This window comes from Ambystoma mexicanum, chromosome 4q, assembly GCF_040938575.1.
Source record: "Ambystoma mexicanum isolate Mex_15411 chromosome 4q, UKY_AmexF1_1, whole genome shotgun sequence".
Classification (NCBI taxonomy): Eukaryota; Metazoa; Chordata; class Amphibia; order Caudata; family Ambystomatidae; genus Ambystoma; species Ambystoma mexicanum.
In genome coordinates, this window is record NC_090928.1 from 964,318,641 (window position 1) to 964,334,457 (window position 15,817).

Here is a 15,817-nt window from a genome sequence, read left to right on the forward strand (position 1 = left end):
AAACCTAAAAGATCCACTCAAGAAGGGGGTTAGAGTTTCCAGATTTTGGAAAAAATCAAGTGGTTTACATGTTAAATCAGGCTCCAATATGGTTTGCACCTATAGATTATAATACCGCACCCACATGGCTACTATTTAGAGTAATATGGTTTTCCCCTTATCACTTTCAGATTGTCATATGTTTGCTAGCAGAAACAGATTTATTAAATGCACACGTTTTAGTATCTCTGCCATGTATATTAGAATGTACTTGCACATCACAGTTTCATCCCAGTTTGTCTCACAATATCTTTGGTTTAACGACCTGATACGTTTAAATGGCAAAATGATTTTCTGGAAAGCTTGGTTTCATAAAGGTATTAAATATGTACGTCAGGGTATGCCACTTACCTTTAATGAATTTAGAGTGAAATTCTCCACCCCGGTATCCTTTTGGCATCAATATTTTATTTTGATTAATGCAATAATGGACAATCTTGAAACCTTCTTGTCAAGCACATCTTTTCCTAATGAAGAAATACTTAAAAAATATGCATAATCTTCATTTTACTGCCTTAATGTTTTATAAACTTCTTTCGGCAAAACAGGCCTTTCGTCCTCTGTGTAGTTCACAGTTCGCAAAATCGTTGGCTCTTGTTTGAAAAAATATCTCGATAATTACCTCTTCTGCCAGTTTGACTAAACATACTTTTTTCATCTGTGTGAAACCTGAGAGTATTCTCACACCTCGTTTCCCTTGAACATCTTGTTTGGTGGCCAGGGAAAGGCCATCGCTCTTGGATTCTGACCCTCGGGTTGGTGAAGCGAGGGAGTATCACCTGGGTGGAGTGTCCTTTGTTACAATAGTGGCCTACCTAAAGCGGGGGAACCAAGGCAACAATGTGGTTCCTATAGACGTATATCCTTAATTAATACAGAAACCAAGATCCTTGCCAAGACCCTAGCAAATCAGCTGAATAGAATTAGACCAGATATTGTGAAGGAGGACCATTGTGATTTCATCCAAAATAGGTCGACTATGCTAAACATCAGCCGCCTCCATCTGATTCTGGGGGCAGGGGGTGAAAAAGATGCAGTGTCGATTGGATGTTCTTGCTCTGAATGCACGAAAAAGCATTCAACTTCATTGAGTGGGCATATCTTATTGTGGTACTGCGCCAGATGAGCTTTGGAGAGGGTTTTGTAGAGTGGGTCCAGGAGTTGTAAAGCAGCTTGGCAGCCCGGGTGCGGATCAACGACATGGTCTCCGAGAGGTTCACACTGGGCCGATGCACCATACAGCGGTGTCCACTTTCACCCATGTTTGCCCTAGCGTTAGAACCACTGGCAGACTGGATCAGTGGGGACCTAGAGGTGTCAGGTTTTTTGTGGCCGGGGTGAAGGGAGGAGCAGATATCGTTGTACGCAGATGATATCCTGCTTTATTTAAGTAACCTGGAGAATTTGGTGCTCAGAATTATGACCATCCTTGAGGAATTTGGCTCGTACTCAGGGTTGGTCATCAACTGAGACAAATCCACTACCCGGTGGAATGGGGGGAGGAAAGCCAGAGGTGGTACTCGCCATTGAGAGCGGAGGCTTCTGTTACCTATGGATACAAGTTCACAAGGATGAGTCTTCCTTTGCGGATCTGATCCTTTCCCCAGCAATTAGAAGGTTCCAGCAGAGCACCAACCACTGGATGACTCTTCTGATACCCCTTATGTGAAGAGTGGGGTTAGATAAAATGGTGGTTTGCCCAGATTTCTATATATTTAGCACACCTTGAGCAGACAGCATACAAGAGAATGTGACAGGATTAATGGGATATTGAGGAGATTCCTGTGGGAACTGAAAAAACCAAGGGTGAAATGGGAGACTGTATATAATTCTAGTTGGGAAGGGGGCCTGGGGCTACCGAATTTGAAACTCTACTACTGGGCTTTGCAGCTGGCCATAGTAAATGGATGGGCCTATCGCAGAGGAGGAGATACCCTAGTAGACAGAGAAATAGGGCTGATGGGCAGGGAGAGATGGTAGGGGCTCCTATTTGGATCAACCCGACCAAAAGGGGGCCTATCCCTCATAGCAGCGTTGGGTTGGGCCTGGACACAAACATACAAATATCTAGGGTCGGGGACATAGCTTACACTTGTGGCTGGAATCTGGGGGAACAGGCTCATCAATGGTATCCAAAACCTCCGGAGGGGAAGGGTGTGGAAAGACCAGGGGATCGGGCGGTGGCAGATGTGGCTGCATCAGGGGGATTAGGTAATTCCAAGAATTGAAGGACAGCTGGGGTTTTCACAGACAAGACCACTGTAAATATTTGCAGCTTAGGCATGCCTTACAACCACACTTTATTAGACCCGATGAAATCCCTAAAGCCTCTCAAATTGAGCGGAATGTACTCGATGGGGAGATTGAGAGGAAACGGATATCCACTCTATATAGGGCCTTAAGCACTCACTGGAGGGTGCAGTTGAATGACATGAGGGAAAGATGGGTAAAGGATCTGGGGGACATAGATGAGGAAGACTGGAGAGCAGCTTTACAGTACCACAGGTAAGTTGCCATTGAAGCCCACTTAAGGCTGTTAGAATTCAAATATCTGCACAGAATATATTACTCTGAGGAGTGGTTGAAAAGGATGTGCAGAGGGAAGGATGAGGCTTTCCCGAAACGCAGGGCCCACGGGGGGGGGACTTTTATGCATATGATATGGCAATGCCCAAAGTTGCATAGGTACTGGGGGAAGGTGAACAGGAGGTTAAAGAGGCCTGGAATAGACCACTAAGCCTAGATACCAGGGGAGCAATACTAGGGATCTGGGGGGAGGATGAAATTGATAGGTATGAAGGAAGATTTCTAAATATTGCATGCATTGTGGCTAAAAGGGCTGTAGCAGAGAAGTGGATGATCCCAGACCTACCCACCCCCCACCCCCAGACGATTGCAGCATGTAGATCAAGGAGGGATGTAGTGAATGGGCGGGACCAGGTAGTGTACAAGAATAGAGGCTGTTTTTGCAAATCTGAAAAAATCTGGGGAAACTGGGAGTGAGAGGGGAAGGAGATGCCTGGGAAGGAGGCGACAGGTAAGGGGTGGGGGGTGGGAGAATATGGATACTGGGCAGTGGAAAATGCAGACATTATGGAGGGTAACGGGAGGGGGGAGATATAGCAGCGGGCCTGAGGGTCTTAATTGGCAAAAACAATAAAGTGCACAGTTTGCTGCAGTTGTTTGTGAACCAGTTGTGCTTAAAACCTTAATAAACAGTGCTTTAAAAAAATCAAGTGGGTAGATTTGGCTGGGTTGGGTCATAAAACAAAATGTTCTGACTTTTGTTATTTGTTACTGCCTTAAATCAAGGGGCCAGAGACTGCTATGGGAGAAGAAGGCTGGGGAACAAGTATGGATGGCAAATGTAAAGAGTCAAAGGAAGGCATAATATAAGAAATGAGTTTTCCCTTTGCTGCTGTCTACCTCATTAACCCCTCTTTTCTCTGGAATTCGACCAACTGTTATGTCACGTTAATCAGCTTTTCTTTTGCACCAACACAGCACTGAGGCTTGTCCAGAGAGTGGTGTATTCTGCCGAAGTTTGGGTCATTGAGACAGTGATCTTTGGGTGCGGGGGGATAAGGGAGTGGAGGGGGGCAAAAAGGCAACAGGTTAAATGTGTTTGAGGTAGTATTGGTGAATGCAGCAGGGTCAAAGATGTGTGCTGATGAATGGAAGGTGATTTCATGAATCCTTGATGCCATGTAATATTACAGAGAGGGCAGTCAGTTTCCTTAGTATACGTTAAGCAGTACTAGTACTTGTAGGTGAGTCGATATGTGATGGGCTGGAGATATGCTCAAGCAATCCATTGAAGTGTGGTGGCTTTTTTTCCAGGTTGCTTTTTATACCTCAAGACAAACCCAAGGATCTTTTTTCTGGACTGCCAATCCAAGCTGTCAAAAAGAACAGGGTACCTCATACACAGAATCAGTGGAAGCAACATGTTCTCACTGTAAATGGGGACATTTGTGCAGGTCCGCTGCTTTGTAGAATTATGTTATACTATGAAGCCCTTATCAGATCCAAAAATAATGTGTCTATTCAGTTGCCAGTCCAAAATATTACATGCTGCTTTCCATATACGTACCTCGATTGCATAGAAACACAACTTTTAGTCTTAGTAAACCAATGTACCATTACAGAATTTTAAAATGGCATACGCCTTGTGTTACATAATTATCTTGATTTATCGATATTCGTGATATCTTACAGATGGCTTCTGCAGGGCTTCACAACCCCACAGTCTTCACACGGCAGAATTCCAGCAGCGCTGTTTCTCTGGACTTTGAACCTAACAACGAATACACTTTTGTTGAAAAACTACAAGAGCGTTACAAGTGTGCTTACTGCCATTCAGTGCTCCACAATCCCCATCAGACAGGTTGTGGTCATCGATTTTGTCAGAAGTGTGTGGCGTCATTGAGGTAAGAGCAACTCATTCTGCTATTTCATTGAATGCCATTTCACACCTGTGAAAGTAAGGAGTTTAAATGATTATCACATCCAAAAGTTGAGTGTCTCCTGATAAACTCTGTTATTGTGTGTTTTTGAAAGAAACGAATGCTTGTGTCTCAAGTCTTCTCTTATAATAGCAAGATGGCCGTTCCTGATCAGAGAACTGTAGACGTGTTGAGGTGGAATCGAGCCATTGAATTATCTGTGAAACCTCCTGCTAAACCTTGGGGCAAATTCTCCTTACAGGCTAAAGATGAAAAAACATTAGTATTTCATACTTTTGGGGTTTTAGTTGGGTGAACAAAGAGTGCTATATCTGCAAATGAGGGAAGAGACCCCTAATAAAGTACCCAAAAGGTGAAAGTAAATCAAACTGTTGAAAGCAACTTCTGACCAGACATAAAACACAGATCCCCAAAAGAATTTGTTTTAATTTAGCAAATGTGAATTTTGTGCTCAACCGAAATATAGATGCTACAGATCTTCCCTCTTTCCCATCTGTCCTCCTTCCTTTCACGTCTAATCTCTCGATTCTATCCCCTTGGTTCCCTTTGTTGTTATCCTTATGGCCATCAATTTGTCACTACTTCACAGGGAATGTCCCAGTGACTGGCAATCTAGACAGCCCTATCTCTTGGTTCCGCTCACCCATATTTTGATTTTTAGGATTTGTCCGTGCTGCCTGTCTTTGTCTCTGTAGTGATTTGATGAATGTTGTCCTGTCCTGCTGGTCGTCTATTAATGCTGATAGAATGTTGGTCAGTGTGTGCTGCTGCCCGCTTAGGAGAATGTTGATAAGTGATTGAGTCTGAATGTTCTGAATGTGACGGTTGGGGGCCTGAGCTCGAGGGAATGAGTTTGGCCGGTGGGTAGTCTTGCATTATGTATATACCTCAAGAGTAACTGTACCCTATTAACTAATGTACATGTTTACAATAAAGCTTACCTGGACTTTCTAAAAAAGAGGCCCACAGCTGGTCTGCGCCTGGAATGCACCACTCATCCCCTCTTGGTTTCTACATTCTCCTTATCTGTATTGCCTCTGCTGACGCACATCTTTTCCTGCTGCTTTGGTGGAAGTACATCTAGGCCCCCCTCCTGATATTTCGGTTTGTCTTCCAGCTCTTCTCCATCCTGTTTCACTCCTAGGCATCCCTTCCATATCTCTTTCACTGCTGCTTCTTTCGTTGTATAGCAAGTCTCCTTTTCTTTGATCCTTGCCTCCCCCTCAATCCTTCCCAGATTGATACTTGTTCAATCTTTCGCTGCTCCCTTTCTCTGAATAAATCCTCTTGCCTTCTAACTCCCGTGCCTTACATCTCCCACTTCCTTCTGTTTCACTTCTTTACTTTGCCACTTTCAGTAATTGCTTCCACTTTATCTCACCTCTGCTTCCTCAGTCAGCTCATATCTGAAACCATTGGCAGACCTCATCACCCCATTCTCTGTGATCTTCCAATCCAAAGAAATGCAGATGACAGAGATATTGCCTTCAGCCACAGTGGTCCCCCACTCAGTCGCTCTGCTTCTCCACCAGCCTTCTCCAAATACAAGACTGCTTGATAAACAATTCCATATCCCTAAACGTCTCAAAAACTGAGCACTCTGTTTCATCAGGGGCTCTCTTTCCCCCGGCCTCCTTCCATAAGTCCATCACCAGTCTTTTCCTGTGCTGCCAAAAACCTGGGATTGGTCTTTGAAAGCCTTTTGTCCATTTCTCCTTGAGTTCAGTATATCACCACAAAATCCTATTTCCAGTTGCAAGTGCACAATCTGTCTTGTTACAAAGAGTGTAGGTGGCAACGGCATTAGTAACATCGTATCTGGATTATTGTAACAGACTGTTCTCCGGTCTCCCTAAACCTTAATCATAATCTCCAGATTATACAAAACAAAGCAGCCAAACTGATACTCTACCTAAATCATGAGTCAACATCACTCCTGCCCTGATCCTCCTTAGCTGGCTGCATGTTGTTGTCCGTATATTCTCATCAAAACACTCTACATCATCCACAAAGCCTTTGGGGACGCCTGCCCTGCTTTTCTCAATTCGAAGATGAGTTGGTCCCTCAGATTCTCGTCTTCTAAGAATATTTTTGCTAGTACCCACAGGAATAAGAAAGTGGGGACATAACTCTGGACTGAACTGGAGCTGCTCTGTGGTATGACCTGCTGCTAGACTCCAAGACTTGTTTTGTTTGTTTTGTTATTTATATAGCGTTACGAACCCTCAGGCATCTGAGCGCTGCTTATTTCCCACGGTGTGTGGTGCTCATTTATAGACCTCGGAAGGATGAAAGGCTGAGTTTGGCCCTGCCGGGATTCGAACCTGCGGCAGCAGGCTCTGCACTGATGTCAAAGTAAGCGCTGTACTCGCTGTGCTATCTGACCAGGGTTAACTGTGATTTTATTGCAGAAATAACAGTGACATACAATTACAAAGTGTAATACATGATTCTACAACCACCTGCTCCAGGGATGGCAGCCTGAAGGCAGAGCTCCTGTGCCCTGAACTCATCATATATCTCTCTACTATGGCTGACCTCAATATTGCTGAAACGTCCCAACCAGCTAAAAGGCAGAAGGGCAGTAATACTGATGGCACAGAGAATGAAAGGAGAGAGGATACACTTCTGGACCTCTTGACAAAGGTGACTGACATTGCAGAAATCAAGGCAAAGCTGTTTGCTTCAGAAGACAAATATACAGAGCTGTCCACCAAGTTGATTCAGTGGAGAGTCATCTGGACTCGGTTGATGATGACTCAGGGAGGATGGCTGAACGGATAAGGGAACTACAGATCAAAAATGAAAAATTATCCCTTAAAGCCTATAAACTGGAGGGTTTTTCCAGGAGAAATAATATCCGTATTGCAGGATTTCCAGAAAATGTTGAGAAGGGCTTCCCTTTGGATTTTCTGGAGAAGAGTCTAATTAAATTACTTAAGTTGGACCCAAAAATGCCTTTTGAAATAGAGAGAGCTGATAGGTCCTTGGGACCGAAGTCAGTGCTTGGAGGCAGAAGCTTTCTTGTCTGATCTAGATCAAGAACCAATGGAGAAATTGACAACTCCACCTGGAAATGTAGCCTCAGGAAAGGAAAAGAGGTAAACATCTTAAAGGAACTGTGGTTTGGTTTTGTTATCACTCATTTTGTGATTATGGGCCGTGGTTTTATTATCATTGAGGACCTAATATGTCTTAAATATATATTATAACAGTCATACATTGCTGTATCATTACGTTTTTTTACTGTGTGATGCAGATTTAGGGAATCGTTGTAAACAGCTTTTAGCGTGTTTTTGTTTGGAACTGGAGCACGCGCAACTTTCCAGGAAGGTTATCCTGCAGCATGGGGAAGCTCGATGACATCGCGCATGCAAGAAAAAATAAGTGAATACAACTTGAGGGAATGGCGCGCATGCAGTAGATGAGCTTCACGGCATGGAAGACTTACGGTATGTTTGTCGGGGCGGAGGACCAGAGTGCCATGCTGGGAATACCAAAGAGACATATAGATGCAATATATTCTTCTATACAAAGTGCATACTGGGCTGGGTGCCTGACTATGGACTTGCTGATTCACGGGCAAGTCGGAGCACTCTTACTTCAACTTAGTTCCGTTGAATGGATTGGAGGATTACGCTGCCTGAACTTACCAACTCTGTTTTGTTACGTGTCGGAGCTACGCATGAAATAACATCTGGAAAAGTATCTAGCGAAGCACGAACTTAAATGGAACTCACGAGAACTATCTGATTTATATTGTAACATTCAAAAATGTTTCATTTCTAATAGATATGGGGAGCGACTAAAAGTTGAGATATTGAGGCTCTGAGGATCCTAGGGGGCCATGGAGAAACTGATTGCTTTAATATATTTAACGAAAGAACAATATATTATTGATATCTATGTCCCGATGGTTGCGATATTGATGTCCTCAGTGGGGGCTGGGGAATAAATTTATACTGCATTTTAAAATATTGAGAATGTTACGAACATGTGAAGAATGAAAAAGAGAAACTTTAAATGTCATGTTACTCCTTGTTCATCCTTTAATACAGTCCGTTTCCCAGGTTCATATCTATTGTCGAGAGTTTTCAACACCTGTAAGGATATTACTGTGCTGATCTTATTCATTAGAGTTTAAGCTTCGTTTAGTAGTGACATTGATTTGCATTTGTATAGAGGTTGGAATTCCTGGCCAATGGACATTATATATTACTGTGTTGGGGGTTGTTAAAGAGGTATGCTACATAGTGGTACAATATAAAATGTGTCAGGACAGGCTTTGTCACACAGGATAATTTATAAATTTAACTAGGGTTAGTTCAATGGTAGGTGGGCTGGAATAGATATATATTTGATTGACATTATAGAAATGGATTTATTTTGTGTTAACTGTTAGTAGTGGGGGCGTCAAAGTAGGAGGGGGAAAACAGATCTTGCCTAAAGAAAGTGGGGGAAAAAGGGAGGAAAATAAAAGAAGAAAAAAGTCGGGGTTGCATAAGAAAATTGGTGTTTGTAGGTTGCGTAGAAGTGGTCAATGGTACATATAATGGGGAGGATTGCGTGGAGCAGTTATTGACAGAATTAATCATTCCGATATATATATATATCAAATTGAATATTGGATATATGAGAGTACAGATGCCATAGGGATGAGCTATTTCAGTGTTTAGATAATAAATTGGGGATGTGAGTTGGGTGAACCAGTTTTCTCTTTTTTTCGCAAAAGGGGAAAGGGTCAGTTATAATTTTACATTAACATGCACCAGCTACTGGGGGGTTATGGTCCAGAATAACATGTGTTTAACATGGTTTTTATTTTGTTTATGGTTCAGGCCTAACTGGACCGCTATATGGTTGATATTGAGTTGTTTCTTCTCATTCATTGTTTCTTTCTGTTTATCTGTTTATGTTGGTCATATTATCTATATGTGGAGGGGGTAATGCATGGTTTCTAAGGTGTCTCAGAATCTACAATTGTGATTGATGTTATTCCAGCGATCTATGTTACAAATGTTATGGAAAAAATATATTTCAACACTACATGAGAGTTTGACACACCTGCGATATAAAGGTTTTGATGATACGAGATGAACGACTTGACAATTATGACCTGGAATGTTAAAGGCCTTAATTGTCCACAGAAAAGAAAAAGTAATGGTTAGGAGATGGAGAACAAGGGTGGAAGTGTTTTTTTAAATAGGAAACACACTTACTTGATGGATCGACAAAATACTTAGTTCAAGATATTCTCGTGAGTTGTCAATTGTTATATTTCAAACTCAAGAGGGGTAAGCATTCTGTTCAGAAACGGTATGAACTTCAAAACTGAAAGAGTGGCAATGGATGGTGAGGGGCGAATGATATTTGCATATATACTTCATGGTGGTACAGTGATAACGTTGGTATGTGTCTATAGACCGCGTCGGCCTAATAAGCTATTTTTTGATGTAATCACTCGATTGTTACGTGATTTGCGTGGGGCGACGTTGATATTAGGTGGAGATTTTAATTGTGTTCTGAACCATGGTATTGACCATTCAGCCTCGTGTAGGTACACAAATTACGGAATAAGTAGCAAATTCAGTCTTTGTTCTGAGATTTGACCTAGTGGATATTTGTAGGGTCATGCATCCCTCTTCGACAGAATACACATTTTACTCACTGGTAGATGATTAGTTTTCTACGATTGATTATATATTAGTTTCAGATAGACTAATTAGTAATGTCATGAGTGTGAATATTAGGGAGCGTGAAATCTCAGATCATGCATTGGTAAACCTGCGTCTGGGTTTCCGGCGAGAGAATTTTGGCTTTACTAGATGGCGCCTGAAAAACAGGTGTTTTGCAAGACCCTAAGGAGATGACATTTTCAGACATTCATTGAGGAGGTGTTTTTCATGGAAATTGCGGGTTCAGCCGACATCCTCATGGTTTGGAATAGTTTTAAAGCAACGTTAAGAGGTGAATTAAATAATATGACCTCTTATTCGGAAGGCTGGATTAGGGGAGTTAAATTTACTGGAACAGGGGCTTTCTTCCTTGCAGCAGAGGCATGCACAAACTAGAAATGTGGCTGATCGATTAAAGATGATTTGAGTGCAGGAGGAACTGGCCAATACGACTAATCTACTGGCATAGAAGGGTCTTTTTTTCATGAGCCGAAAATATTGGGAATGAAGAGACAAAAGTATCAGATTATTGGCTACTAAATTCAAGGGGATGACAGAGAGATCATATGTACAAAGCTTTGAGGATGACCATGGTCGTTCATTTTATGAATTGTTATATACGGAGGATGCAACTCTATGTTAGAGTATAATTTGGAGGAATGTTTTGATTCATTAAAAATTCCTAAATTGGCAGTTGAAGATGGTGCTGCATTAGATGTTCAGATCGAAGTTGGAGAGATTTTAACAGTGATTGAACGAGAGTGGGAAATGGGCGGCATACTGAGACAATATGGCAATAGATTCACGAAGGAGATGTGGAACATTTTTAATTGAAGGAGAAAAAAACACACATTTTGGCATTGTCGAAATTCCTGGTTCTAATCCTGGGAAGATTGGAAATGACAATTATGAGCTAACCGGGGACGCCGCAACTGACCTCTATAAAAGATGACTGAAGTGACCGGATGCGGTCTGGCAGTGCCAACGTATTTCTCTCTTCTGCTTTATATTATATATCTCTTTGGGTTTTATACTATACTTTTTTTTCTTTTTTTGATTAGTATTGGTCTTTGTAGAGGTGCAGCACTATCAAAAGTTCTCTTTCTAAGCTGTTTTAACAGTTTCTGTTTTTTTGTTCTCTTTTGTTTGGGGTTTGTTTATTTTTTGAGTTACGTTGTGGTGGTGTTAGTATGAGTTGGCAAAAGATTTTCTAAATTGTAAACCATGTAATGCCAAATAAAATAAAAAATAAAATAAAAAATAACAGTGATTGAACAACTTAATGTTGGCAAATCCCCAGGACTGGATGGATTGCCAGTAAAATTCTATAGGTCATTTGGATCAATCTTGGCCCCCATTATGTGTGAATTGTTTAATGATTATATATGAGGGGGAGCTTGGTGTCCATCAATATGAGAAACCTTGATAACAATGATTCCAAAGCCAGGCAGGGACCATAGGAAATGTGGGAATTATAGACCCATTTTGTTACTTAATGTTGATGTAAAGATTTTTTCAAAAATATTAGCGAATAGATTAGAAACGTATATGGGATATTTCATTCACACCTCTCAGGTTGGCTTGAAAAGGGATCTGTTCTAAAAGCGATCAGGCGTTTGCAACATGCTGCAAGGGCAAAGACCTTGGTGAATAACAAACTCTCTTATTTGTTAATGTTTACACGGGGCACAAGACAGGGTAGCCCTCTGGCTGCATTTTTATTTAATTTCTTTTTAAAAAATGTTTATTGTAACATTTAGTTTATGCAAACTTTTATTACAAAAGTCACTAAGAAACTCAACAAACACAAAACATGACACAATAATTGACTTCTAAGGTTCTGTCTTAGCAAGCTTGTTTCCTTAAAGAGTAATGCCAACATTAAACCTTAAACAGCAAGCAAACAACGACAACACATCCACCCGGCAGTCACTTTCGCCTCATCTCTAAAGTCTCCGTAAGAATCAGACAAGGCTTTCACGTCCTTATCTAGGACTGTGATAAACAAAAAATAGGGTAGTCCCTTTTTGCTAATGTGGATTTAGGGACAGTAAACAATATTTGAACAACAAAAAATAAATCCACATATATACACCAATCTATTTTGGAGGTAATTGTCATAATAGTTTAGAAAAGGCCTGTTCTTGTGCTCAGGCGAGTCATCAAAAGGAGAAAGAAGAGCATAGAGGCGTCTCCAAGAAGTCTATTTTTATTGCAAAGACAAATTATTTCAAAGTAGTAAATATAGGAACAAATACATAATTAAGAAAAATTATTAGCAAATGAAAAGATTATTACAAAGAAAACATTTTAGTAATCAAAGAGAGAGTTACATTCAAAAGTACAAAAAATCAAAATAGTTAAGCATTAACAACCACAGATTGTATTTACCAACTTAGAAACACATTGGTTAGAGTTTAATCATCCTGTGTATGCCCTAGTAGTAGACCTAACTCTTACTCGATTGGACTGTCAGAATTCGAATATTTAGAAATCCTGGCTAGTTGGATATACAGATGTAATAGTTTTGTGCATGTGCATGGTCAGAGTCTGATAATGTCTGGTTTTGTTAAATTGCCAATCTGCAGACTTGTTTTCCGGTATTGCAGGATACTGATATATACAGTGCTTCCTAAAGTAGTAAACCACAAGTTATTTACAAAGAAGGGAAGGGAAAAAGATGTGATTATGAAGAGCAGTGTAGCACGTTTCGGCTGGCCGGAATTGGCGGCATCAATGTTCAGCCTTCCTCAGGGCAAAAAGAACTGCAGTCTCCCTGTAATTCAAACAGGGCTATGTGAGGCGTGTGACCTTACATCCGGAATCGCAGAGTTCCTATGGGCTGGCTGGGCTGACATAGGCGTGAGTTTGTTTTAGGCTACGGGGGTATCCCTGTTTGGCCTTCACATGGATTCCTAGGGTATCTTGCTTGACCCTTAAGAGATTCATAGGCAGTTGGTACATACAGCTGCCTTGAGATGTTGGGGTCCCTGCATAGGGGATGGCTCTCGAGCGGTGTGAAAAATGAATCCTCACAGTTATAGATGTTTTGCTGAAAGTTCAGCGTCAACGACAGCTGTGTGGAAGTCTCATCATGGGTAAGTGCCCAAAATATTTCAATTAGAGCGGTGGAGCTTGGAGTCGTGTGCACGGTATAGAACTGGTTTCAACTCGCGTCTATCTAGGATGTGTCCAAAGAGTCTATTACTGCACATGTTTGAAAAACATTATTACTCGAGAGCATCATAAACCACCAATCATCTACGTTGTTGTTTAGCGGTGCAAATTTCCCTAAGAACAATGATCTTTCATTTATTAAGGCAGCACATTCAGTAATCAAATGTTTCAGCGATTCTCTGTCATGACGCTTGCCTCTGGCCCTCACTGGCAAGTCAGCCTTCCAGTTAGGGCAGGTCAAAGGCCTTAAAACCTCATCCAAGACTCTCTTAGAGTCAGTCCTGGCGCCTTTGGCGCCAGGCTCATAACCATCATGAAGACCAACATTAGAATGGGACTATTTACTTGGGACTACTTAACTTGGGGGCGGGGGGAGGGGGTTCAGCCAACATGGAGGCACACACATAGCTCAGTTACAAGGAACTGAGCTATGCGGTCTAGTCTTTTGGGTGTGGCAGGCCTGGGACTACTTTACCTGGACTACCTTGGGTGTGGCAGGCCTGGGAATATTTTTCCTGGACTACTTTACCTGAGACTATTTAAACCGCACCCAAACAGCAGAACATGCTTTGCGTTATTCTGCTGTGGGCAGCGTAATGCTCACCGTGCCCAGTTCTTTGATGCCAGTTTACCTGAAACCAAGGACCTGCAGAGAGAGAAAGAACACTACGAAACTTACCTGGAACAGTATCCTGTCTTCAATCCATCGCCGACTTCAGTTCCACTCACCTGAAGGTACGAACTCCATCATCCGGCACCGCATGAATCTTGGAATACCATAACCTGGAAAGAGGAGAAAGAAAGACAGCATTAGTAAGCGTTTACTCACGTTTCCTCCTGAATGAAGAAAGCCACACAATTCTTAGCTGGGTAGCCATCTCCTGGTCAGTATCATTGCTGGAACATTACGGCGCTCGGCGAGGGACATCGCAACCTGCAAGGAGAGAAAAGACACAGGTTAGCAATATAAAAGGCGAAACAGCGCTGCGCATTGCGCATTACTTACCGGAAAGCATCGCGCACACCGCGCTTTTGCCTACTGGCCCACGCTAATCTTCAAACTGCATGACAACACCAAAATACCTTTCATACCTAAAAGGAAAGAAGCAAGACATTATTATTCGAACTAAGAGGAACATAAGAACTCCATATAAAGACTCTAAAGCAGCAAACCTATGGAGTCGCAGCAGTCCTGGATTCCAACAGGGGGGCTTGCACCAGTGAAGTAACTTGGTTGCTGCTTGCCTCCCACATCTACGCGCCCCTGCCACGAGGAGCAGGATGGAGAATCCACCTTTTACAATATTAAGGTGAGGAGAGGGCCCAAGGGGGAGGAAGGAGTTGAGGCCAAGTGAGGTGGGAAAACATAAAGACAATCTGGTATTGAATCCAGCTCTCCTACATTGCAGACCCATCTTTAACCAGAGGCCTTACCAAGGGACCGGGAGTGGGTTTGAGAGTGCAAATCATCCAACCAGGGCTGGGTGGCCTTCCCGTGGATACCAGGTGAGCGTAATATTCTCCTGATGTTTTGCAGAATCTACATAAATTGTCACCCGTGTTTTTGTCATGCTTGATCCACAATACATCTTTTGTGTTACAAGTGTTCAGCCGAACCTCAAAAACTGGTTTCGATGGTAGTTTGAGGGAAATGTATTGAGATACTTTGGCAGTTGATTCAAGCTGTTTGCTGCACAGCCTGTATACAGTGATGTCTTCAATCCACTCCTTTTGTCATTGTTCTGTATCCAGTTCCACAGACTCATTATTTTTTTCGCTATTTGTGGTTGAAGCATCACAGTTTGCCACTTTATTCCTGCACAGTCAACAATATTACTTATTTTTTTGCCCAACTTGACAGAATGCCACAGTGTGGATTTTGTGCCATAGAAGACAAAATACGGTATGCTGGGGCTAAGCCTGGTAGTTGTGTTTTCCTTAGCACAGAAAGTGATCGCCAGAGTACCGTACCATATATGGACTCAAGACCCAGTTCGTGCCTTATTGTAGTTATTGAAATATTCCTCGGTAGTCTGAGAACCTGTCGCCAAAACAAGCCTTCTAGCGAAGACCAAATGTGGTAGTTCATATTCCAGCCTGCTGTCATAATGCCTACCCCCAGGCATCCGGACCAAGCCCATCAGCCCCGGGAGCAGGCATCTAGAAATTTAGTAAAACCTCAGCAGCCCCGGCAAGGGGCTGTCTGGGTTCAGTCCTGGCGCCCTAGGCGCCAGGCTCATAGTCATTACTTACCTCAGGCAGACCATGCTGCAAATGACTCCAATCCAACATGAAGCCTGAAAGGGACTATTTTTCTACAGGGACTATTTTTTACTCGGGTGTGGTTCTAGGGACTTCTTACCTGGGACTACTTTTGAGGCTATTTAAACCACACCCGAACAGCAACACACGCTTCGCGTTATTCTGCATCCAGCAGCGTAACACTCACCGTGCCTGCAG

General features: G+C 42.4%; 1 protein-coding gene across 1 annotated transcript in view; it reads left to right on the forward strand.

Moving 5' to 3' along the window:
- TRAF5 (TNF receptor associated factor 5) overlaps positions 1-15,817 on the forward strand; it is a 579,796-nt gene that overhangs the window by 60,474 nt on the left and 503,505 nt on the right. Inside the window, exon 2 of the mRNA XM_069608517.1 lies at positions 4,258-4,469. Coding sequence (XP_069464618.1) covers positions 4,258-4,469 — 212 coding nt within the window. The remainder of the gene's footprint in view (positions 1-4,257; positions 4,470-15,817) is intronic.